We start from the raw sequence: 23,997 nt of genomic DNA, 5'->3' as shown, positions 1-23,997 counted from the left end.
CAAAACAAGCGAATAAAGGAGAATAGATTGAGAATAATAGATTGAGAAATATGAGACATTATCAACTGCAATTTGAGGACATCATTTGGATTCTGGGAATTTTTTCTAAAACTGACATTTATGAAACAAAAATTTGAACACTATCATACATGTAATGGCATTAAGGTGGTAACATCATTTTTTTTTCTTTTGAGATGCAGTTTCGCTCTTGTCACCCAGGCTGGAGTGCAATGGTGCAATCTCAGCTCACTGCAACCTCCACCTTCTGTGTTCAAGGGATTCTCCTGCCTCGGCCTCCCAGGTAGCTGGGATTACAGGCTCCCACTACCATGGCTGGCTAATTTTTGTATTTTTAGTAGAGTTGGGGTTTCACGTTGGCCAGGCTGGTCTCGAGCTCCTGACCTCAGGTGATCCGCCCACCTCGGCCTCCCAAAGTGCTGGGATTACAGGCATGAGCTACTGCACCTGGCCTATTTTTTTTTTTAAGGAGTGAAAATATTTTCTAATGTTGTCATGTGTTTTAGAGATATGTATGAAATGTCTATGGATGAAATCATATATCTGGTATTTACTTCAAAAATAACAGAGATGAGAAAAGTGGGTACACAGACAAAGCAAGATTGGCCATGAGCTGATAATTCTTGAAGCTGGTAATGAGGCCGCTGGGGTTCATTATAAGATTCTGTGTATTTTTGTATATGTTCAAATTTTTTCATGATAGAAAGTTTAAAAAAGTTACTTTTTTTTGAGATGGAATCTCGCTCTGTTGCTAGCTGATTTTTTGTATTTTTAGTAGAGATGAGGTTTCACCATGTTGGCCAGGATGGTCTTTATCTCTTGACCTCGTGATCCCCACGCCTCAGCCTCCCAAAGTGCTGGGATTACAGGTGTGAGCCACTGCGCCCAGCCAAAACTTTACATTTTTATCTAGCATTTCCACTTCTAGGAATTTACCTTAAAGATATATTACACATGTACAAAATAATGTATGTGCAAGGGAAATATTATGGGATTGTTTGAAAGAACAAAAAATAATGGAAAGTCCAGGCACGGTGGCTCATGCCTGTAATCCCAGCACTTTTGAGAGGCCAAGGTGGGTGGGTCACTTGAGGTCAGGAGTTTGAGACCAGCCTGGCCAACATGGTGAAACCCTGTTGCTACTAAAAATACAAAAATTAGCTGGGCATGGTAGCAGGTGCCTGTAATTCCAGCTACTCAGGAGGCTGACAGCAGAATTTCTGGAATCCAGGAGGCAGAAGTTGCAGTGAGCCAAGGTCATGCCACTGCACTCCAGCGTGGGCAACAGAGTGAGACTCTGTCTCAAAAAAAAAAAAAAATGGCCTTGTGAGGTGGCTCACGCCTGTAATCTCAGCACTTTGGGAGGCCGAGGTGGGCGGATTACCTGAGGTCAGGAGTTTGAGACCAGCCTGGCCAACATGGTGAAACCCTGTCTCTACTAAAAACACAAAAATTAGCTGGGCGTGGTGGCACACACCTGTAGTCCCAGCTACTTGGGAGGCTGAAGCAGGACAATTGCTTGAACCTGGGAGGTGGAGGTTGCAGTAAGCTGAGATCACAACACTGCACTCCAACCTCGGTGACAGAGCGAGACTCCGTCTCAAAAAAAAAAAAAAATTGATAGTTAAATAAATAATGAAACACACAGATGATGAAATCCTCAGGAGTTGTTAAAAAAAATAAGGCAGCTATATATGTACCAATATGGTCTAACCTTCAAGATGTTTGCATAAGCAAAAATAGCAATGTGTTGAAATTTGCTATCACCTGTGTAAAATATTTTTATAAAGAGTACATTATGCTTATGCAAATATTAATAATAATTATTATTCAGACGGAGTCTCCACTCTGTCGCCCAGGCTGGAGTGCAGTGGCAGGATATTGGCTCACTGCAGCCTCTGCCTCCTGGGTTCAAGTGATTCTCGTGCCTCAGCCTCCAAGTAGCTAGGACTACAGACATGAGCCACCACACCCGGCTAATTTTTGTATTTTTTAGTTGAGACAAGGTTTCACCATGTTGGCCAGGCTGGTCTCGAACTCCTCACCTCACATGATCTGTTTTCCTCAGCTTCCCAAAGTGCTGGGATTACATGCTTATGCAAATTAAAAATCACAAACTATATACAGGAACTTGGTGTTAGTGATTGTTCCATAAAAGGTAATAGGGTGGGAAAGGCATAGAGCTATTTTATGAAGATTCACTTAAGTCTGCATACCATATTGTAACTTTAGGCCAGGAAGTGGCTCTAACCTTAATCCCAGCCCTTTGGGAGGCTGAGGTGGGCAGATCACTTGAAGTCAAGGAGTTTGAGACCAGTGTGGGCAACATGGTGAAACCCCATCTCTACTAAAAATACAAAAATTAGCCGGGCGTGGTGGTGGGCGTCTGTAATCCCAGCTACTCGGGAGGCTGAGGCAGGAGAATCGCTTGAATCCGGGAGGCGGAGGTTGCAGTGAGCTGAGATTAAACCACTGTACTCCAGCCTGGGTGAGACTCGGTCTCAAAAAACAAACAAAACAAAAAAACCCAACAACAACAAATTGTAACTTTAACAATTTTATCCTATGATTGTGCTTTAACTATTCAGAGTGACAATTTTTTTTTTTTTTTGAGACAGGGTCTCACTCTGTTGCCCAGACTGGAGTGCTGTGGCACGATCTCGGCTCACTGCAGCCTCCGCCTCCCAGGTTCCAGTGATTCTCCTGTCTGAGCCTCCCGGGTAGCTGGGATTACAGACATGCACTACCACGCCTAGCTAATTTTTGTATTTTTAGTAGCAACGGGGTTTCACCATGTTGGCCAGGCTGGTCTTGAACTTCTAACCTCAGGTGATCTGCCCGCCTTGGCCTCCCAAAGTGCTAGGATTACAGGAATCCTAGGAATCAATTTTGATATTTTTATAAAAATCCATTCTCTCCAGATTTTAAAACAGAGTAAAGTCATGCATAGTAAGGTATTCTTAAAAAATCTTTACCCCCTTTCTCATTCATAATATTTTTTCCCTAGTTCACACTTGTAAATAGTCTTATTGTATTGTTAAACAAACAATCTTCAGATGAAATCTGTTTTTCCAATCTGTTTTTATTTTTAATAATTAATCTTACTGCTGACTTTGGTTTATATTGTAATTTTTTCCTAACTTTGAGAGTTGACTACTCATTCACTCAACATGTTTAGTATGTGACTGGCAGTGATGAGGTGCTGGAGATCTACACATGGAGAACAAAGCCGCTAGCTTCAATTCTTAGGTTCTGATGGGAGTACAGCTTTGGCTACGCTAAACCAGTTTTTTTTTTTTTTTTTTTTGAGACAGGGTCGGCACCCAGGCTGGAGTGCAGTGGCACAATCTCAGCTCACTGCAACCTCCGCCTCCCAGGCTCAAGCAATTCTCCTGCCTCAGCCTCCTGAGTAGCTGGGACTACAGGCATGCACCAATCCACCTGGCTTAGTTTTGTATTTTTAGTAGAGACGGGGTTTCACCATATTGGCCAGGCTGGTCTCAAACTCCTCGTCTGAAGTGATCCGCCTGCCTTGGCCTCCCAAAGTGCTGGGATTACAGGTGTGAGCCACCTTACCCGGCCACTCTTCTGTTAATTTCTAATCTTCTGAATTTCTAACCTTTTGATTGAAGGCCTCATAATAATTATGCTTTCCCACTATTTTTCAGAATGATCATAACAACTGGTTATGAAGACTTTTGGATATGTGATGCATTCATAAGGCTCTCCTCTCATATGAACTCCTTATCAGTGATACTAATAATAAAATTAATGACAATAGCTAGTATTTACTGAGCACTTGTGTGTGATAGGTATTACTTCTAAGGCTTTACATAAAATATCTCATTTAGTCCTCATAAAAATTCTATTAGACATAATAATCACCACTTAAAAATAAGTAAACTGGGCCGGGCATGGTGGCTCACGCCTGTAATCCCAGCACTCTGGGAGGCCGATGTGGGCAGATCACGAGGTCAGGAGATCAAGACCATCCTGGCCAACATGGTGAAACCCCATCTCTACTAAAAATACAAAAATTAGCAAGGCGTGGTGGCACGTGCCTGTAATCCCAGCTACTCAGGAGGCTGAGGCAGAAGAATCGTTTGAACCCAGAAGGCGGAGGTTGCAGTGAGCTGAGATCGCACCACTGCACTCCAACCTGGCGACAGAGCTAGACTTTGTCTCAGGAAAAAAAAAAAAAAAAGTAAACTGAGGGACAGAGAGATTGCATAACTTGCCGAATGCTATGTAGTCTATAATCAGGGGAAGTGAGCACTGCTAAGTAAGGTATATGCCATGATGAAAGGCACAGTCATAGAATCTTTTTTCCTTTTTTTTTTTTTTTTTTTTTTTGAGATGGAGTCTTGCTCTGTCACCCAGGCTGGAGTGCTGGAGTGCAGTGGTGCGATCTCGGCTCACTGCAAGCTCCTCCTCCCGGGTTCACGCCATTCTCCTGCCTCAGCCTCCCGAGTAGCTGAGACCACAGGCGCCTGCCACTACGCCCGGCTAATTTTTTTTTTTTTTTTTTTTTTTTTGAGACGGAGTCTCGCTCTGTCGCCCAGGCTGGAGTGCAGTGGCGCAATCTCGGCTCACTGCAAGCTCCGCCTCCCGGGTTCACGCCATTCTCCTGCCTCAGCCTCTCCGAGTAGCTGGGACTACAGGCGCCTGCCACCACGCCCGGCTAATTTTTTTGTATTTTTAGTAGAGACGGGGTTTCACCGTGGTCTCGATCTCCTGACCTCGTGATCCGCCCGCCTAGGCCTCCCAAAGTGCTGGGACTACAAGCGTGAGCCACCGCGCCCGGCCTACGCCCAGCTAATTTTTTTATATTTTTTAGTAGAGACGGGGTTTCACTGTGTTAGCCAGGATGGTCTCGATCTCCTGACCTTGTGATCCGCCCGCCTCGGCCTCTCAGAGTGCTGGGATTACAGGCATGAGCCACTGCGCCCAGCCAGAATCTTTTTTTCTTTTTTTTTGAGACAGAGTTTTGTCCTTGTCACCCAGGCTGGAATGCAATGGTGTGATCTCGGCTTGCTGCAACCTCTGCCTCCTGGGTTCAAACGGTTTTCCTGCCTCAGCCTCCTGAGTACTGGGATTACAGGCACCCGCCACCATGCCTGGCTAATTTTTGTATTTTTAGTAGAGATGGGGTTTCACCAAATTGGCCAGGCTGGTCTCAAACTCCTGACCTCGAATGATCTGCCGGCCTTGGCCTCCCAAAGTGCTGGGATTACAGGCATGAGCCACCACGCCTGGCCACAGAATCTTTTAATAGGGTCATTTTTGTATTAGAAGTTGTCAGAAATTTAACATATTTTGAATGGCAAGAAGCAGCTTTTCTATATTCATTTTTTTTTTTTTAGCATAGATTATCTGATGCTTAGGAAACAGTGAGTGAGGCAAAAAGAATTCCCACATTTATTTAATTTTCTTTGGGTGTGAGTTTTCTGATGTTCTATGATGGAAGTGACAGGTGTTTTCTGACATTAATTACATTACATTAAAAATTACCTAGTACTGAGCCAGATGTGAACTCCACATAAAGGCTTATCTTTATCCCTCACACTCAAGGCTTTCTAACCAGTATGAATTCTGTAGTGTTCAATGAGTTGTGAGCCAAGAATAAATGCCTGCCCACACTCTCTACATTCGTAAGGTTTGATACCAGGATGAATTCTCTGATGTTCGGTAAGTTGTGAACTACGAATAAAGGCCATTCCACACTCCCTGCATTCATAGGGTTTCTCACAAGTGTGAATTCGCTGATGATGAGTCAGTTGTGAAACACGAATAAAGGCTTTCCCACATTCCTTACATTCATAGGGTTTGTCACCTGTATGAATTCTTTGATGTTGAATGAGGTATGAGCTACGACTAAATGCCTTCCTGCAGTCCTTACATTCATAGGGTCTGTCGCCAGTATGGACTCTCTGATGTCGTGTGAGCTGTGCGTGCTGTCTAAAAGCCTTCCCGCATTCCTTACACTCATAGGGTTTCTCCCCAGAATGAATTCTTTGATGTCGAGTAACTTCTGAGCTGTGAATAAAGCCCTTTCCACATTCCTTACACTCGTAGGGTTTCTCACCAGTGTGGATTCGCTGGTGTACAGTCAGCTGTGAGTGCTGTCTAAAGGCTTTCCCGCATTCTTTACACTCATAGGGTCTGGCACCCGTGTGGATTCTCCGATGCACAGTGAGTTGGGAGCCACGAATGAAAGCCTTGCCACAGTCTTTACATACGTAGGGTTTCTCGCCTGTGTGGGTTCTTTGATGCAGAATCAGCTGTGAATGCTGCCTAAAGGTCTTCCCACATTCTTTACATTCATAAGGTTTGACACCAGTATGAAGTCTCTGATGTAGAATAAGTTCTGACGTACGACCAAAGGCCTTCCCACAGTCCTTACAGTCATAAGGTTTCTCACCTGTGTGAATTCTCTGATGCTGAACAAGGTGTGAGGCACGGCTGAAGGCCTTCCCACATTCCTTACATCCGAAGGGTTTTTCACCAGTGTGAGTTTTCTGATGTTGAATAAGGTGTGAGCCACGGCTAAATGCTTTCCCACATTCATGACATTCCATCAATTTCTCACCAGTCTCCCTGCTCTGACGTACAGTGTGAGACGTGTGATGCTGGAACGTGGGCATATGTCCATAGGTGACGCTCACTTGCTTAAAATAGCACTCTTCATTGACTTGTCTCTCAAACTGGCCTTCGCGTTCCCAGTCAGCTCTAAAATCGGAGCCCTCCAGGTCACTGCATTTAAGGCTTTCCATTATCTCCCAGTTGAATGTCCCGATTTCAAAAATATCTTTTTGTAGAAATTTCTCACACCTGGACTCCAAGTCTGAAAAATAAGAAAAAGATAAATACAAGCTGTGATCCTTCTCTATGAGAAATAAAAAATTCTATAGTAGAGGCTGGGCGCGATGGCTCACATCTGTAATCCCAGCACTTTGGGAGGCTGAGGTGGGTGGATCACAAGGTCGGGAGTTCACCTGGCCAAGATGGTGAAACCCCGTCTCTATTAAAAATACAAAAATTAGCCAGACATGGTGGCAGGCACCTGTAATCCCAGCTACTCGGGAGGTTGAGGCAGGAGAATCACTTGAACCTGGGAGGCAGAGGTTGCAGTGAGCCGAGACTGCGCCACTGCACTCCAGCCTGGGCGACAGAGCAAGACTCTGTCTCAGAAAAAAAAAAAAAAAATCTATAGTAGAATAGGGAGACAAAAATAAATAACCATAAAAAATGAATGGCTTATATACATCTCAAATATTACGCAATTTCAAAAAAGCACATGAAAGCACACTACGTGAAGAGCTCATATGGTGCCAGAAGGGAGCAAGAAGACAAATTAAACCAGGGGTTCTCAATTTGTTTTTTGTTTTTTGCTTTGAGATGGAATCTTGCTCTGTCGCCCAGGCTGGAGTACAGTGGTACAATCTTGGCTCACGCAACCTCCACCTCCTGGGTTCAAGTGATTCTCCTGCCTCAGCCTCCTGAGTAGCTGGGATTACAGGCACCGCTATCACACCCAGCTAATTTTTGTAGTTTTAGTAGAGATGGGGTTTCACCATATTGGCCAGGCTGGTCTTGAACTCCTGACCTCAAACAATCCACCCGCCCTGGCCTCCCAAAGTGTTGGGATTACAGGCGTGAGCCACCTCGCCTGGCCGGAACATTTTTATCACTCCAAATAGAAACCCCCTGCCCATTAAGCAGTCACTCCCCACTCCCTTTTCCCTCCAGCCCCTGGCATCCATTACTGGCAGAGAGCTACCAATTCTGTCTCTATAAATTTGCCTATTCTGGACATTTCATGTAAATAAGGCATCTATATTTTCAACACTTCCCACCACATAAAGTTGATGCCAATCAAAATGAAAATCTCTGCTTAAATATTTCACTGCCTTCCCATTTTGGTGCATTTAGAATTAATTCCAAAGGCCAGGCGAGGTGGCTCATGCCTTAATCCCAGCACTTTGGGAGTCCAAGGCTAGTGGATCGCTTGAGGTCAGGAGTTCAAGATCAGCCTGGCCAACATGGAGAAACCCTGTTGCTACTAAAAAATACAAAAATTAGCAGACATGGTGGCAGGCGCCTATAATCCCAGCTACTTGGGAGACCGAGACACAAGAATCACTTGAACCTAGGAGGTGGAGGTTGCAGTGAGCCAAGATGGCACTACTGCACTCCAGCCTGGAAGACAGAGTGAGAGTCCATCTCAGAAAAAAAAAAAAAAAAAAAAAAGAGGCTGGGTGCAGTGGCTCACGTCTGTAATCACAGCACTTTGGGAGACTGAGGCGGGTGGATCACCCGAGGTCGGGTGTTAGAGATCAGCCTGACCAACATGAAGAAACCCCGTCTCTACTAAAAATACAAAATTAGCCAGCCGTGGTGGCACATGCCTGTAGTCCCAACTACTCGGGAGGCTGAGGCAGGAGAATCGCATGAACCAGGGAGGCGGAGCTTGCAGTGAGCCGAGATTGTGCCACTGCACTCCAGCCTGGGTGACAGAGCAAAACTCTGTCTAGAAAAAAAAAAAAAAAAAAAAAGAATTACAAACTCACTGCCATGGCTCACAGGGCTCTTGACAAAGCAGGTCCCTGCTTGTCTTTGTCACCACTCTGTCTCAGCAAGAGCAGGGCCTCTTCACATTGAACATTCTCCCCTTTCCTCCCAGTGTACAAAACCACCAGCCATCTATGAGCATGTAAAATAATTCTAGGCCTTTTCCATCTCAGATCTCTCATCAGGTTCTTCCATCTATCAAGAATCCTGTCCTGGGCTTTTTGCTGCTTTTCTCATCCTTAAGGTCTCAGATGAAAACTCACACTCTCTCTCTCTAGTTTTTCTTTCTTTTTTTTTTTTTTTTGAGACAGAGTCTTACTCTGTCCCCCAGGCTGGAGTGCAGTGGCGTGATCTCAGCTCACTGCAACCTCTGCCTCCCAGGTTCAAGTGATTCTCCTGCCTCAACCTCCCGAGTAGCTGGGATTATAGGCGCCTGCCACCATGCCTGGGTAATTTTTGTTTTTTTAGTAGAGATGGGGTTTCACCATGTTGGCCAGGCTGGTCTCAAACTCCTGACCTCAGGCAATCCCCCCGCCTTGGCCTCTCAAAGTGCTGGGATTATGGGCGTGAGCCACTGTGCCTGGCTTGTCTCTTTTTAAATATTTGACATGGGGTCTAGCTCTGTCTCCCAGGCTGGAGTGCAGTGGTGCGATCTCAGCTCACTGCAATCTCAGCCTCTGGGGTTCAAGCGATTCTCCTGCCTCAGCCTCCTCAGTAGCTGAGATTACAGGCGTGTGCTGCCACGCCCGGCTAATTTTTGTATTTTTATTAGAGACAAGGTTTCACCATGTTAGCTAGGCTGGTCTCTTGAACTCCTGACGTCATGTGATCCAGCCGCCTTGGCTTCTAAAAGTATTGGGATTACAGGCGTGAGCCACCACGCCCGGCAAAAACTCACACTTTCAAGAAAGCTCTCAGCCTGACAGCCCTAAACACACACCTTTATCCTTTCTCCCATTTCTTGTAGTCTGTCTTTGTAACACTTTTATTTGTTGTAATTAGATTTTCATTTACTTACTCATCTGCTATTCTGTTTGTTTTCTTGTTCCTGAATCTTCCCCAAAGGTGGAAATACTGCCTTTTTCACTAACCATTGAAACCAACCCAGCTAGGCATGGTGGCTCATGCCTGTAATCCCAGGACTTTAGGAGGCTGAGGCAGGTGGGTCACTTGAGCTCAGGAGTTTGAGACCAGACTGGGCAACATGGTGCAACCCCATCTCTACCAAAAACACAAAAAATTAGCTGGGCATGGTGGCGGGCACCTGTGTTTCCAGGTATTCAGAAGGCTGAGGTGGGAGGATGGCTTGAGCCCGGGGACAGAGGTTCAGTGAGCCGAGAATAGTGCCACTGCACTCCAGCCTGGGCAACAGAGCGAGAACTTGTTTCAAAAAAAAAGACAAGACAGAATTTGTCAGATTGGATAAAATACCAAAATCTAGGTGCACAGTAGTAACAAGTAACACACTTTAAGACATGAAGACCTAAGGTGTTTGAAAATAAGAGGTGTGGCCGGGTGGGGTGACTCATGCCTGCAATCCCAGCACTTCGGGAGGCTGAGATGGGCGGATCACCTGAGGTCAGGAGTTTGAGATCAGCCTGACCAACATGGAGAAACCCCGTCTCTATTAAAAATACAAAATTATCTGGGCATGGTGGCACATGCCTGTAATTCCAGCTACTCGGGAGGCTAAAGCAAGAGAATTGCTTGAACCCAGGGGGCGGAGGTTGCGGTGAGCCAAGATTGCACCATTACACTCCGGCCTGGGCAACAAGAGCGAAACTCCATCTCAAAAAAAAAAAAAAAATAGACTTTAAAAACAGAAATCATCATTTTGGGTTAAGAAGGGTAGCTCTATAATCAAGAAAGTAATTCCATTCAGCAGGAAGATTTATGTTTCTAAAGTTATATACGCCTAATAGCCTCCGAATATATATATTTTATTTTTATTTATTTATTTTTTGAGACAGAGTCTTTTTTTTTTTTTTTTTGAGACGGAGTTTCGCTCTGTCGCCCAGGCTGGAGTGCAGTGGCACCATCTCGGCTTACCGCAAGCTCTGCCTCCTGGGTTCACGCCATTCTCCTGCCTCAGCCTCCTGGGTAGCTGGGACCACAGGCGCCCGCCACCACGCCCAGCTAATTTTTTGTATTTTTAGTAGAGATGGGGTTTCACTGAGTTAGACCAGGATGGTCTCGATCTCCTGACTTTGTGATCCGCCCGCCTCGGCCTCCTAAAGTGCTGGGATTACAGGTGTGAGCCACGGCGCCCGGCCGAGACAGTCTTGCTCTGTCGCCCAGGCTGGAGTGCAGTGGCATAATCTTGGCTCACTGCAACCTCTGGCTCCCAGGTTCAAGCGATTCTCCTGCCTCAGCCTCCTGAGTAGCTGGGGCCACAGCCGTGTGACACCACGCCTGGCTAATTTTTTGTATTTTTTAGTACAGAACGGGTTTCACTGTGTTAGCCAGGATTGTCTTGATCTCCTGACCTCGTGATCTGCCCACCTCGGCCTCCCAAAGTGCTGGGATTACAGGCGTGAGCCACTGCGCCTGGCCCAGCCTCCAAACATATAATGCAAAATTCAAAAGACACACAAGAAGAAATTAACAAAATCATCATCTAGGAGATTTCAATTCACCTTTCTCAGAAATAGGCCAAGATGATAAAAATTTATAAAGAATATAAATTTAGGGGCCGGGCGTAGTGGCGCACGCCTGTAATCCCAGCACTTTGGGAAGCCAAGACAGATGGATCACGAGGTCAGGAGTTCGAGACCAGCCTGGCTAACACGGTAAAACCCGTCTCTACTAAAACTACAAAAAATTAGCCTGGCATGGTGTTGTGCGCCTGTAGTCCCAGCTACTCAGGAGGCTGAGGCAGGAGAATCACTTGAACCCGGGAGGCGGAGGTTGCAGTGAGCCGAGATCCCGCCACTGCACTCCAGCCTGGGCTACAAAGTGAGACTCAAGGGCTTCCAGGAAAAATAAAAGAGAGAAAAAAAAGTTAAAAACAAAAAACTAACAAAAAAAAAACTCCGAGAACAGATGAGGGGGCCGCATGTGGTGGGTCATGCCTGTAACCCCAGCACTTTGGGAGGCTTAGGCGTGCAGGTCAGTTGAGGTCAGGGGTTCGAGACCATCCTGGCCAATGTGGCGAAACCCTGTCTCTACTAAAAATGCTAAAATCAGCCGGGCATGGTGGCGGATGCCTGTAGTCCCAGCTACTCAAGAGGCTGAGGCAGGAGAATCTCTTGAACCTGGGAGGTGGAGGTTGCAGTGAGCTGAGATCATGCCACTGCATTCCAGCCTGGGTGACAGAGTGAGACTCCGTCTCAAAAAAAAAAAAAAACAGGTGAGTGAATAAACAAAGTGTTTGTATAATATACACACATGTATAATAATATTTATACATGTATACATCTACACATACAATGGAATATTATTCAGCCATAAAAAGAATAAAATTCAGAGACATTCTACAACTTGGATAAAACATTATGCTTGGTGAAATAAACCAGATACAAAAGGCCACATACTGGATGATTTACATGAGATACCTAGAATAGGCAAATTCATACAGACAAAAAGTAGAACAGAGGTGACCAGGGACTGGAGGAAGGAAAATAGAGTATTGTTTAATGGGTACAGAGTTTCTGTTTGGGATGATAAATAAGCTCTGGAAACAGAATGTATAATGCTGTGAATGAACTAAATGCCACTGAATTATATACTTAGCCAGCCATGGTGGCATGTGCCTGTAGCATCAGCCACTTGGGAACCTGAGGTGGGAGGATGGCTTGAAACTGGGAGGCAGAGGTTGCAGTGAGCCAAGATCGTGCTACTACACTCCAGCCTGGGCAACACAGCCAGAACCTGTCTCACAAAAATAAATAAATAAATAAATAAATAAATAAATAAATAAATAAATATTATGTAATTTTTTTTTTTTTTTTTGAGACGGAGTCTCGTTCTGTCGCCCAGGCTGGGAGTGCAGTGGTGTGATCTTGGCTCACTGCAACCTCCGCCTCCCGGGTTCAAACAATTTTCCTGCCTCAGGCTCTCGAGTAGCTGGGATTACAGGCATGTACCACCATGCCCGGTTGATTTTTTTTGTACTTTTCGTAGAGATGGGGTTTCACCATGTTGGCCAGGCTGGCCTGGAACTCCTGATCTCAGGTGATCCGCCCACCTCAGCCTCCCAAAGTGCTGGGATTACAGGCATGAGCCACCACGCCCGGCCCCTTATATAATGTATATTTTATCACAATTTTAAAAAATCTAATAAATAAAAGATTATTATTTTTCAGAACTGCAAGAAATTAGAAAACACACCAACCAAATATTCTGTGAAAGACAAGAACACTTTTATGGAATCAATAGCAATAGGCTTCATATTTTAATACGGAATTACAGTAGAGTTGTACCCATAAACTTGTTTTTGTTTTATTTTGTTTTGTTTTGTTTTTGAGATGGAGTCTTGTTCTGTTGCCAAGGCTGGAATAAAGATGCGCGATCGATCTTGGTTCCTTGCAACCTCCGCCTCCTGGGTTCAAGCGATTCTCTTGTCTCAGCCTCCCGAGTAGTTGGGATTACAGAAACCTGCCACTACACATGGCTAATTTTTGTATTTTTAGTAGAGATGGGGTTTCGCCATGTTGGCCAGACTGGTCTCGAACTCCTGACCTCAAGTGATCCACCTATTGGTCTCCCAAAGTGTTGGGATTACAGGCATGTGCCACCGTGCCCATCCATACATTGTTAATTTATGCATATTCAATTAACTTTGCTCAAAAAAATACATACAGAATGTGGTAGGTGGGATAACAGCACTCAAAGATGTCTGTGTCTTTATTCCTGGAACCTATGAATGTTATGTCACACAGCAAGGGGAGCTGGAATTCAGATTGCTAATCAGGGCAGGGCACAGTGGCTCACGCCTGTAATCCCAGCACTTTGTGAGGCCAAGGAGGGTGGATCATCTGAGGTCGGGAGTTTGAGACCAGTCTGACCAACATGGAGAAACCCCGTCTCTACTAAAAATACAAAAATTAGCCGGGTGTGGTGGTGGGCGCCTGTAATCCCAGCTACTCGGGAGGCTGAGGCAGGAGAATCAGTTGAACCCGGGAGGTGGAGGTTGTGTTGAGCGGAGATCTCGCCATTGCACTCCAGCCTGTACAACAAGGGCGAAACTCCGTCTCAAAAAAAAAAAAAAACGCTAATCAGTTGACCACCAGGAGATGGCGAGATTATCCTGGTTTATATGGGGTGGACACAATGTCTTCACAAGGGTCCTTAGAAGTGAAAGTGGGAAGGCCAGGTGCGGTGGCTCATGCCTGTAATCCCAGCACTTTGGGAACTTTGGGAGGCCTAGGTGAGTGGATCACTTGAGGTCAGGAGTTTGAGACCAGCCTGGCCAACATGGCAAAATCCTGTCTCTACTAAAAATATAAAAATTAGCTGGGCGTGGTGGTGCACTCCTGTATTCTCAACTGCTTGGGAAGCTGAGGCAGGAGAATTGCTTGAACCTGGGAGGCTGAGGTTGCAATGAGCTGAGATCGTGTCACTGCACTCCAGCCTGGGTGACTCCAGCCTAGGTGACAGAGTGAGACTCTGTCTCAAAAAAAAAAAAAAAAAAAAAAAACCCATAAAAACAAACTTTTTCTGTGAAGGGCTCAATAGTAAATGTTTTAGGGTTTGTTGAACAGATAAAGTCTCTACAGCATATTCTTTTTTTTTTTTTTTTTTAACATTTTCAAAATATCAAAACTGTTCTTGGCTCTAGGGCTGTATGAAAAACTGGTTATGGACTGCACTTGACCCACAGATTGCAGTTTGCCGACCCCTGGTCTAGGGCACAGGGAAGTAAAAGATGGTAAAGATCTTAAGGTCTTGCTTTGCTCAGAAAAAGTTCAAAGATACGATTTCCTACCATTTTCTTTCTTTTTTTTTTTTTTTTTTTCCTGAGATGGAGTCTCGCTCTTGTTGCCCAGGCTGGAGTGCAGTGGGGCAATCTCGGCTCTCAGCAACCTCTGCCTCCCGGACCATTTTTCAATAAAAGGAACCAGCACTCTTTTGAGAACTGGCTGATTTCAGGGCTGAGGCAGGAAAAATCTGAAATAACCATGGAACATGCTGTGGTTCCAGAAAATGTGGAAGTACATCAAAGAGAATGTGGGTGTGTTGAGAGAACCCAGGAGCCAAGCTTAACAAGTTCTCAAGGGCCAAAGCCTGAACAATTCGAGCAATGAAATAAACAATGAAACTAGTGACTACAGCCCATAGAATAAAATAAATACCCACGAACTCATCGTGATATAAAGAAATCATTGAATGAATAAGTGAACGGGAGAGGGCTAGGGACAGTTCTTCCTTACTGAAGAATTCCAATTAATAAATGGTGAAGGAATAAGGGACACAGAAAATCAACATTAGACAAGTGACAGAGTAATAACCGGTGCAGACAAGGTCCAGTGATGGATGCCAAAATCAGGGGGTGGAAGGAGGAAAAGCAGCACATTTGCCTAGTGTGAAAGTATTTTGCCATAAGATATTTATCAATTACAGATGGAAACTTTACAGGGGAGAAACAAGAGAGGCCCTATCTTACCAAGTGATCAAAGTGAACAGCACCTATCTTTTTTTTTTTTTTTTTCCTGAGACGAAGTCTCATTCTGTTGCCCAGGCTGGAGTGCAGTGGCATGATCTTGGCTCACTGCAACCTCCGCCTCCCGGGTTCAAGAGATTCTCCTGCCTCAGCCTCCTGAGTAGCTGGGACTACAGGCACCCGCCACCACGCCCAGCTAATTTGTATATTTTTAGTAGAGACGGGATTTCACCATATTGGCCAGGCTGGTCTCGAACTGCTGACCTTGTGATCCGCCCGCCTTGGCCTCCCAAAGTGCGAACAGCACCTATCTTACCAAGTGATCATAATGAACAGCACCAGTAATAAGTCATGTCAATGTCTGATATGTGATATACAGAGAACATAACATCACTTCTGTGATATTCTTGCTAAAATGCAGAATCTCACTGTGAGAAAACATTAGACAAATGTAAAGTGAGAGACAATCTACAAAAAAATACTCATTAAGAGGATCAGCTGGCAGTGGCTCATGCCTGTAATCCCAGCACTTTGGGAGGTTGAGGTAGGCAGGTCACTTGAGCTCAGGAGTTTGAGACCGGCCTGGCCAACATAGTGAAACCCCGTATCTACTGAAAATACAAAAATTAGCCAGGTGTGGTAGTGTGCACCTGTAATCCTAGCTACTCAGGAGGCTGAGACAGGAGAATTACCTAAACCTGGGAGGCAGAGGTTTTAGTAGAGATGGGGTTTTACCATGTTGGCCAGGCTGGTCTTGACCTCCTGGCTTCAAGTGATCTGCCCACCTTGGCCTCCCAAAGTGCTGAGATTACAGGCGTGGGCCACCGTGCCCAGCCAATAAAATGTTTTTTTGGTTTGTTTTTTGAGATAGACTTTCACTTTTGTCGCTCAGGCTGGAGTGCAATGGCATGATCTCGGTTCACTGCAATCTCCACCTCCTGGGTTCAAGAGATTCTCCTGGCTCAGCCTCCTGAGTAGCTGGAATTACAGGCACCCACCACTATGCCTAGCTAATTTTTTTCTTTTTGTGAGATGGAGTCTCGCTCTATCGCCCAGGCTGGAGTGCACTGGCGCGATCTCGGCTCACTGCAAGCTCCGCCTCCCGGGTTCACGCCATTCTCCTGCCTCAGCCTCCTGAGTAGCTGAGACTACAGGCGTCCACCACCGCGCCCAGCTAATTTTTTGTATTTTTAGTAGAGACAGGGTTTCACCATGGTCTCGATCTCCTGACCTCGTGATCCGCCTGCCTCGGCCTCCCAAAGTGCTGGGATTACAGGCGTGAGCCACCGTGTCCAGCCAATTTTTGTATTTTTAGTAGAGACGGGGCTTCACCATGTTGGCCAGGGTGGTCTCGAACTCCTGACCTCAGATGATCCACCCACCTCGGCCTGCCAAAGTGCTGGGATTACAGGCATGAGCCACCATACCTGGCCAAGAAAATAAGTTTTAAGTTTTTCTTTTCTTTCCTTTTTTTTTTTTTGAGACAGAGTCTCACTCTGTTGCCCAGGCTGGAGTGCAGTGGCATGATCTCGGCTCACTGCAAGCTCCGCCTCCCGGGTTCATGCCATTCTCCTGCCTCAGCCTCCTGAGTAGCTGGAACTACAGGCGCCCGCCACCACACCCGGCTAATTTTTTTGTATTTTTAGTAGAGACGTGGTTTCACCATGTTAGCCAGAATGGTCTCGATCTCCTGACCTTGTGATCTGCCTGCCTCGGTCTCCCAAAGTGCTGGGATTACAGGTGTAAGCCACCGCGCCCGGCCGAAAATAAGTTTTTCTAAGTGATGAAGACACTTGTAGAAAAAAGGATCTGGCTGGGTACCGTGGTTCACACCTGTAATCTCACTTTGGCCTCCCAAAGTGGAAGGATCGCTTAAGCCCAGGAGATGGAGGCTGCAGTGAGCTATGATCACGCCACTGCACTCCAGCATGGGTGACAGAGTGACATCCTGTCTCTTAAAAAAAAAGGATACAAAGTACAGGTAAAAAGGTGGCCACTGGGGAAGAAATAGGTACATCTCTTTTTAAAAAGAAAGGAAAATGTGAGAGAAGAGAGACCAGAGAGGAATTAATGGGAGTAGGCCAAGGTTCTCTTGGGAGCCGACACTAATAAAGTCTTTACTCGCTACATCTTCACGTTTCAGGCCTTTCTTCCACAGTAGGGCTTTGAGGGAACTTCGCACAGTAACTCAAGTTATTCCTGTCAGTCGACTCATCCAGGGACCTTCCCCTGTCGAAATCGGCCCTCGCTCACCTGGGCACCATGGTCCTGTCACATCATTTGCAATCATCCAGGGCTCTTTCCCTTGCTCCAATAAGCAGACGACATCAGGCTTAGAAATGGAGAGTCCTGTTTACAGGGAAAGAAACGGGGTGTGATCAGACTGCTCCAAAATCCAAACCCAGTTCCCTGGTCACCATGGAAAGGACGCAATCACAAGGCAGGTGGAAGGTTGTCCAAGGAGGGGAAGACCGAGGTACCCAGCGGAATGACTTGTTTCCAATTCCACAAAGCACAAAACAAATTTTCAGTCACCAGAAATTCAGTTAGAAACTTGTAAGTTACCCTAGAAATTCACAATGAAGAAACCAGAAATTCCAGAAGGGTAGTCCTGAATTATGTGGAGTAAATGTGTGGTGATCACTCTCCACGAACCCCTCCTTCCCCTCCAATCTATTCCTTGATGCTCCTGGCCTTGTTCTGTGCCCGGCTCTGGGATCCCGACAGCTCACCATAAGGACTGCATTACCCATGCCCTCTGGCTTCTCATTGGCTTTGGCAGACAGAAAGCATCAGCTGGAGATCAGCGGACAGGAGGAGAGAGAGCACCAGGCACTTCTTATCCTCCTCTCTCCCTCCTTTGACCCAGGAGCTCTGAAAGTAGCTACAGCTATTGCTGGCCGAGCCTCTCTCTATGGCTGTAGTTTGTAGCATCTCCTGTGACAGTTTCCTCTCCTCACCCGTTTAGGCAGAGATGGAAACGGCACCCCATGGTTGTAGTCCCTGGTGCCTTGCTTTCCGTCTGGCCTGTGCGATACAATCTCCTTACCTAGTGAGGCCAAGTGACCAAAGTTCTCCAGAGTCACCTCCCTGTACAAGTCCCTCTGAGCAGGTTCCAGGCACTTCCATTCTTCCAGAGAGAACTCTATGGCCACGTCCCTAAATGTCACCAGTCCCTGAAACAATAAACCCACGCATTAGTGTACATTAAGAAACTTTTTTCAATTTTTATTACGAAAATTTTCAAAATGCATAAAAGTACAGAGAATAGTATACAGTAATGACCCCCCCATATGCAACAATCTGCTTCAACAGTTAACAAGGTGTACCCTGTTTTATCTCTTCCCTTCTATCTTTTATTCCCCATGTACTGTGAGGCAAATCCCACATGCCAAACATCATAATACTTCACCCACAGATACTTTAGTATGCAACAGATTATCGACTTCTCTTAGAAAAACACATAATAATCAGAATATCATTATCATACTTAATAAAAGTATCAATAATTTCCCAATCAACAGATTAAATTCTAATCGCCCTAATGTTCTCAATTTTTTTTCTTTTCTTTTTTTTTTTTTGAGACAGAGTTTCGCTCTTGTTGCCCAGGCTAGAGAGCAATGGCACGATCTCAGTTCACCACAACCTCCGCCTCCTGGGTTCAACTGATTCTCCTGCCTCAGCCTCCCAAGTAGCTGGGATTACAGGCATGTGCCACCACACCTGGCTCATTTTGTATTTTTAGTAGAGATGGGTTTCTCCATGTTGGTCAGGCTGGTCTTGAACTCCTGACCTCAGGTGATCCACCTGCCTCGGCCTCCCAAAGTGCTGGGATTACAGGCGTGAGCCACCACGCCTGGTCTCTTTTTTTTTTTTGGAGACCAAGTCTCACTCTGTTGCCCAGGCTGGAGTGCAGTGGTGCTTGGAGTGCAGTGGTGTGTGCAGTGCAGTGGAATGGAGTGCAGTGGCTCACTGCAACCTCTGCCTCCCAGGTTCAAGCAATTCTCCTGCCTCAGCCTCCCAAGTAGCTGGGTTACAGGCGCCCGCTACCATGCCCAGCAAATGTTTTTTGTACTTTTAGTAAAGACGAGGTTCCTCCATGTTGGCCAGGCTGGTCTCAAACTCCTGGCCTTAAGTGATCTGCCCGACTTGGCCTCCCAAAGTGTTGGGATTATAAGCATGAGCCACTGCACCTGGCCTCAATTTTTTTTTTTTTTTTAAGACCAGTCACCCAGGCTGGAGTACAGTGGTGTGTTCATGGCTCACTGCAGCCTCGACCTCAGCTCAAGCAATCCTCCCATCTCAGCCTCCCAAGTAGCTGGGACCACAGTGTGCATGCGCCACCATGCCCAGCTAATCTTTATATTATTTGTAGAGAGAGGGGGTCTCACTATGTTGCCCGGGCTGGTCTTGAGTTCCTGGGCTCAAGTGATCCTTCCACCTGGGCCTCCCAAAGTGCTGGGATTACAGGCTTAAGCCACTGTGCCCAGCAGTGATTTTTCTAAATTAACAAATTCAGTACTTAACCAAAAGTGATTTTTTTTTTTTTTTTTGAGACGGAGTTTCACTCTTGTTGCCCAGGCTGGAGTGCAATGGTGCGATCTCAGGTCACCGCAACCTCCGCCTCCTGGGTTCAAGTGATTCTCCTGCCTCAGCCTCCCAAGTAGCTGGGATTACAGGCACCTGCCACCACACTCAGCTAATTTTTGTATTTTTAGTAGAGATGGGGTTTCTCCAAGGCAGGTGGATCACCTGAAGTGGGGAGTTTGAGACCAGCCTGACCACCATGGAGAAACCCCGCCTCTACCAAAAATACAAAATTACCCAGGTGTGGTGGTGCATGCCTGTAATCCCAGCTACTCAGAAGGCTGAGGGAGGAGAATCGCTTGAACCTGGGAGGCGGAGGCAGAGCCTTCAGTAAGCCGAGATCACGACATTGCACTCCAGCCTGGGCAACAAGAGCAAAACTCCATCTCAAAAAAAAAAAAAGAAAGAAAAAAGAAAAAGAAATATTTGCATTAGCAGAGTTCCTGCCTTCTGGATTTCGTGGATTGCATCTTCGTGGTATAGTTTCACAGGTGCTTTATTTCCATATTCCCTGTGAAATGGTAGTTAGATCTGGGAGTCTGATTTCCATTTTTGAGGGAAGGGCATTAATATGTCAGGGATGGTGATGTGTACTTCCTGTAGCATCCCATTAGGAGGCACATAATGACTGGATGCCCCCCCCCCTTTTTTTTTTCTGAGACAGGGTCTCACTCTGTCACCCAGGCTGGAGTGTGGTGGCACAATTGCGCTCACTGGAGCCTTGACCTCCCAGCTCAAGCTATCCCCCTGCCTCAGCCTCCCAAGTAGCTGGCACTAAAGGTATGCGCCACCACACTCAGCTATTTTTTTATTTTTTGTAGAGATGGGGTCTCACTATGTTGTCCAGGCTGATCTTGAATTCCTGGACTCAAGTGATCCACCCACTTCGACCTACGAAAGTGCTGGGATTATAGGTGTGGGCCACTGTGCCTGGCCCTATATTTTTAAGACACAGAGTCTTGCTCTGTCACCCAGGCTGGAGTGCAGTGGTGCAATCATGGCTCACTGCTGCCTCAAATTCCTGAGCTCAAGCAATCCTCCCACCTCAGCCTCCCAAGTGACTGGGACTACAGGCACATGTCACCATACTAAGCTATTTTTTTTTTAATTAATTTTTGTAGAGGTGGGGTCTTCCTATATTGCCCAGGCTGGTCTCAAACTTCTAGGCTCAAGCGGTCCTCCCACTTTGGCCTTCCAAAGCGCTGGGATTAAAGGTTGAACCACAGAGTGCCTGTCTTGTCCTATTTTGTTTTGTTTTGTTTTGAGATGGAGTCTCTGTTGCCCAGGCCGGAGTGCAGTGGCATGATTTCAGCTCACTGCAACCTCTGTCTCCCAGGTTCAAGCGATTCTCCTGCCTCAGCCTCCCAAGTAGCTGGGATTACAGGTGCATGCCACCACGCCTGGCTAATTTTTTTATTTTTTATTTTTTATTTTTTATTTTTTGAGACGGAGTCTCACTTTGTCGCCCAAGCTGGAGTGCAGTGGCACAATCTCAGCTCACTGCAACCTCCACCTCCTGGGTTCAAGCGATTCTCCTGCCTCAGCCTCCTGAGTAACTGGGATTACAGGTGCCTGCCACCACTCCTGGCTAACTGTTGTATTTTTAGTAGAGACAGGGTTTCACCACATTGACCAGGCTGGTCTTGAACACCTGACCTCAGGTGATCTACCTGCCTCAGCCTCCCAAGGTGCTGGGATTACAGGCATGAGCCACCATGCCTGGCCCCTAATTTTTGTATTTTTAATAGAGATGGGGTTTCACCATGTTGGCCAGGCTGGTTGTGAACTCCTGATCTCAAGGGATCTGCCCCCCTCGGCCTCCCACAGTGCTGGGATTACTGGCATGAGCCACTGTGCTCAGCCACCTGTCCCTTTTTTTTTTTTTTTTTTTTTTTTTTTGAGAAAGAGTCTCGCTCTGTCGCCCAGACTGGAGTGCAGTGGCGCGATCTCAGCTTACTGCAATCTCCGCCTCCCAGGTTCAAGCAATTCTCCTGCCTCAGCCTCCCAAATAGCTGGGACCATAGGTGCGTGCTACTGCACCCGGCTAATTTTTTGTATTTTTAGTAGAGAAGGGGTTTCATCATGTTGGTCAGGCTGGTCTCGATCTCCTGACCTCATGATCTGCCCGCCTCAGCCTCCCAAAGTGCTGGGATTACAGGTGTGAGCCCCGTGCCCAGCCCACCTGAACCATTTTAAATGAGGTTAAAATTGACCAGTAGGGTCAGGTTTTGACAAGCTCATTCATCCAGGAAATACCTTAATGAGGAGATGAAGAATAATTTTTTTTTTTTTTTTGAGACAGAGTCTTGCTCTGTCACCCAGCCTGGAGTGCAGTGACACGATCTCGGCTCACTGCAACCTCTGCCTCCTGGGTTCAAGCAATTCTTCTGCTTCAGCCTCCTGAGTAGCTGGGATTACAGGTGTGCACTGCCACACTCGGCTAATTTTTATGTTTTTAGTAGAGATGGGGTTTCACCATGTTAGTCAATCTCGAACTTCTGACCTCATGATACGCCCGCCTTGGCCTCCCAGAGTGTTGGGATGACAGGTGTGAGCCACTGCACCCAGCCTAATTTTGATTTTTAATATTTTGTTTTGTAGAGACAGAATCTCACTATGTTACCCAGGCTGGTCTCAAATTCCTGGTCTCAAGTGATCCTCCCGCCTCAGCCTCCCAAAGCACTGGGATCACAGGCCTGAGCCACTGCACCTGGCCAAGGACATTTACGAGGAGATGAAGAAGGGTACTGGAGGAAGGAGGTAATGAAGCATGACAGAATCTAGAGCGGCAGGCCTGTGCCATGAAGGAAGTATAATAAGCACAGTTACATGACTAGAGGTCTGTATGTTCTTGAGCATTCCTGTGGCTACAGATAAAACTATCTGCAGACAGCAGGACACTTCTATCTTCCATGGTCTGGGAATGAGCAGGAAAGAGCTAAGTGGGGTCCCATAAATAAGCGAAATAGTGAAATACACAAAACACACAGCAACCTGGACCTGGCAAATATAATGTCTTTCAAAAATGAGTCCAGGCTGGGTGTGGTGGCTTATGCCTGTAATCCCAGCACTTTGGGAGGCTGAGGCGGGTTGATCACTTGAGGCCAGCAGTTCAAGATCAGCCTGCCAGCTGGGCATGGTGGTAATTCCAGCACTTTGGGAGGCTGAGGTGGTTGAATCATCTGAAGTCAGCAGTTCGAGAATAGCCTGGCCAACATGGTGAAATCCTGTCTCTACTAAATACAAAAAATTAGCTGCACGTGGTGGCGGGTGCCTGTAATCCCAGCTACTTGAGGGGCTGAGGCAGGAGAATCACTTGAACCCAGGAGGCAGAGGTTGCAGTGTGCTGAGATCGTGCCACCACACTGCAGCCTGGGCAACAAGAGTGAAACTCTGTTTAAAAAAAAAAAAAGAAGTCCAGCCTGGCCAACATGGCAAAACCCTGTCTCTACTAAAAATACAAAAAATTAGCCAGGCGTGGTAGTACACACCTGTAATCCCAGCTACTTGGGAGGCTGAGGCAAGAGAATAGCTTGAACCCCAGAGGCTGAGGTTGCAGTGAGCTGAGATCGTGTCACTGCACTCCAGCCTGGGTGACAGAGCGAGACTCTGTCTCAAAAACAAACAAACAGCAACAACAACAACAACAACAAAACCCCCCAAAAAGAAATTAGCTGGGCATGATGGTGCATGCCTGTAGTCCCAGCTACTAGGGAGGCTGAGGCAGGAGAATCGCTTGAACCCGGGAGGTGGAGATTGCAGTGAGCCAAGACTGCGCCACTGCACTCCAGCCTGGGCGACAGAGCAAGACCCCATCTCAAAAACAATATAAATAAACAAATAAGAATGAAAGAAGGAAGAGAGAAGGAAGTTAGAAAGGAGGGCAGGCAGGCAGGCAGAAAGACAGAGACTATTATTGGTTGCATAATATTGTATGTTATCTCTTGTAAGATAAGTTGATTCCATTATTTTCATGTGCTTAGCTTAATTAAGATGTGTACGTTAAAGTGGCTTATATCTAAAAGAGAGGCAATAACAAATGCTAGTGAAGATGTGAACAGAAGGGAACCCTTGTACACTTTGTTGGGAATGTAAATTAGTAAAATCACCACGGAAAACAGTTTGGAGGTTCCTCAAAAAACTAAAAATGGAGCTACCTTGTGGTCCAGTGATACCACTGCTGGGTATATACCCAAAAGAAAGGAAATCAGTAGGCTGGG

General features: G+C 46.2%; 1 protein-coding gene across 3 annotated transcripts in view; it reads right to left on the bottom strand.

Moving 5' to 3' along the window:
* Positions 1-5,413: 5,413 nt before the first annotated feature.
* ZNF565 (zinc finger protein 565) overlaps positions 5,414-23,997 on the bottom strand; it is a 38,122-nt gene continuing 19,538 nt past the window's right edge. For all 3 annotated transcript variants that reach the window (XM_003280080.4, XM_030820074.1, XM_030820073.1), the window contains 3 exons: positions 18,240-18,366; positions 17,444-17,539; positions 5,414-6,862 (listed from right to left, as the gene is read on the bottom strand). In XM_003280080.4, the coding sequence (XP_003280128.1) occupies positions 5,595-6,862; positions 17,444-17,539; positions 18,240-18,366 (1,491 nt within the window). In that variant the 3' untranslated portion in view covers positions 5,414-5,594. The remainder of the gene's footprint in view (positions 6,863-17,443; positions 17,540-18,239; positions 18,367-23,997) is intronic.

The sequence above is a fragment of the Nomascus leucogenys genome, chromosome 10, assembly GCF_006542625.1.
Source record: "Nomascus leucogenys isolate Asia chromosome 10, Asia_NLE_v1, whole genome shotgun sequence".
NCBI classification, from domain to species: domain Eukaryota; kingdom Metazoa; phylum Chordata; class Mammalia; order Primates; family Hylobatidae; genus Nomascus; species Nomascus leucogenys.
Note: the sequence above shows the minus strand (reverse complement) of the source record. Positions and strands in the feature narration are given on the sequence as shown.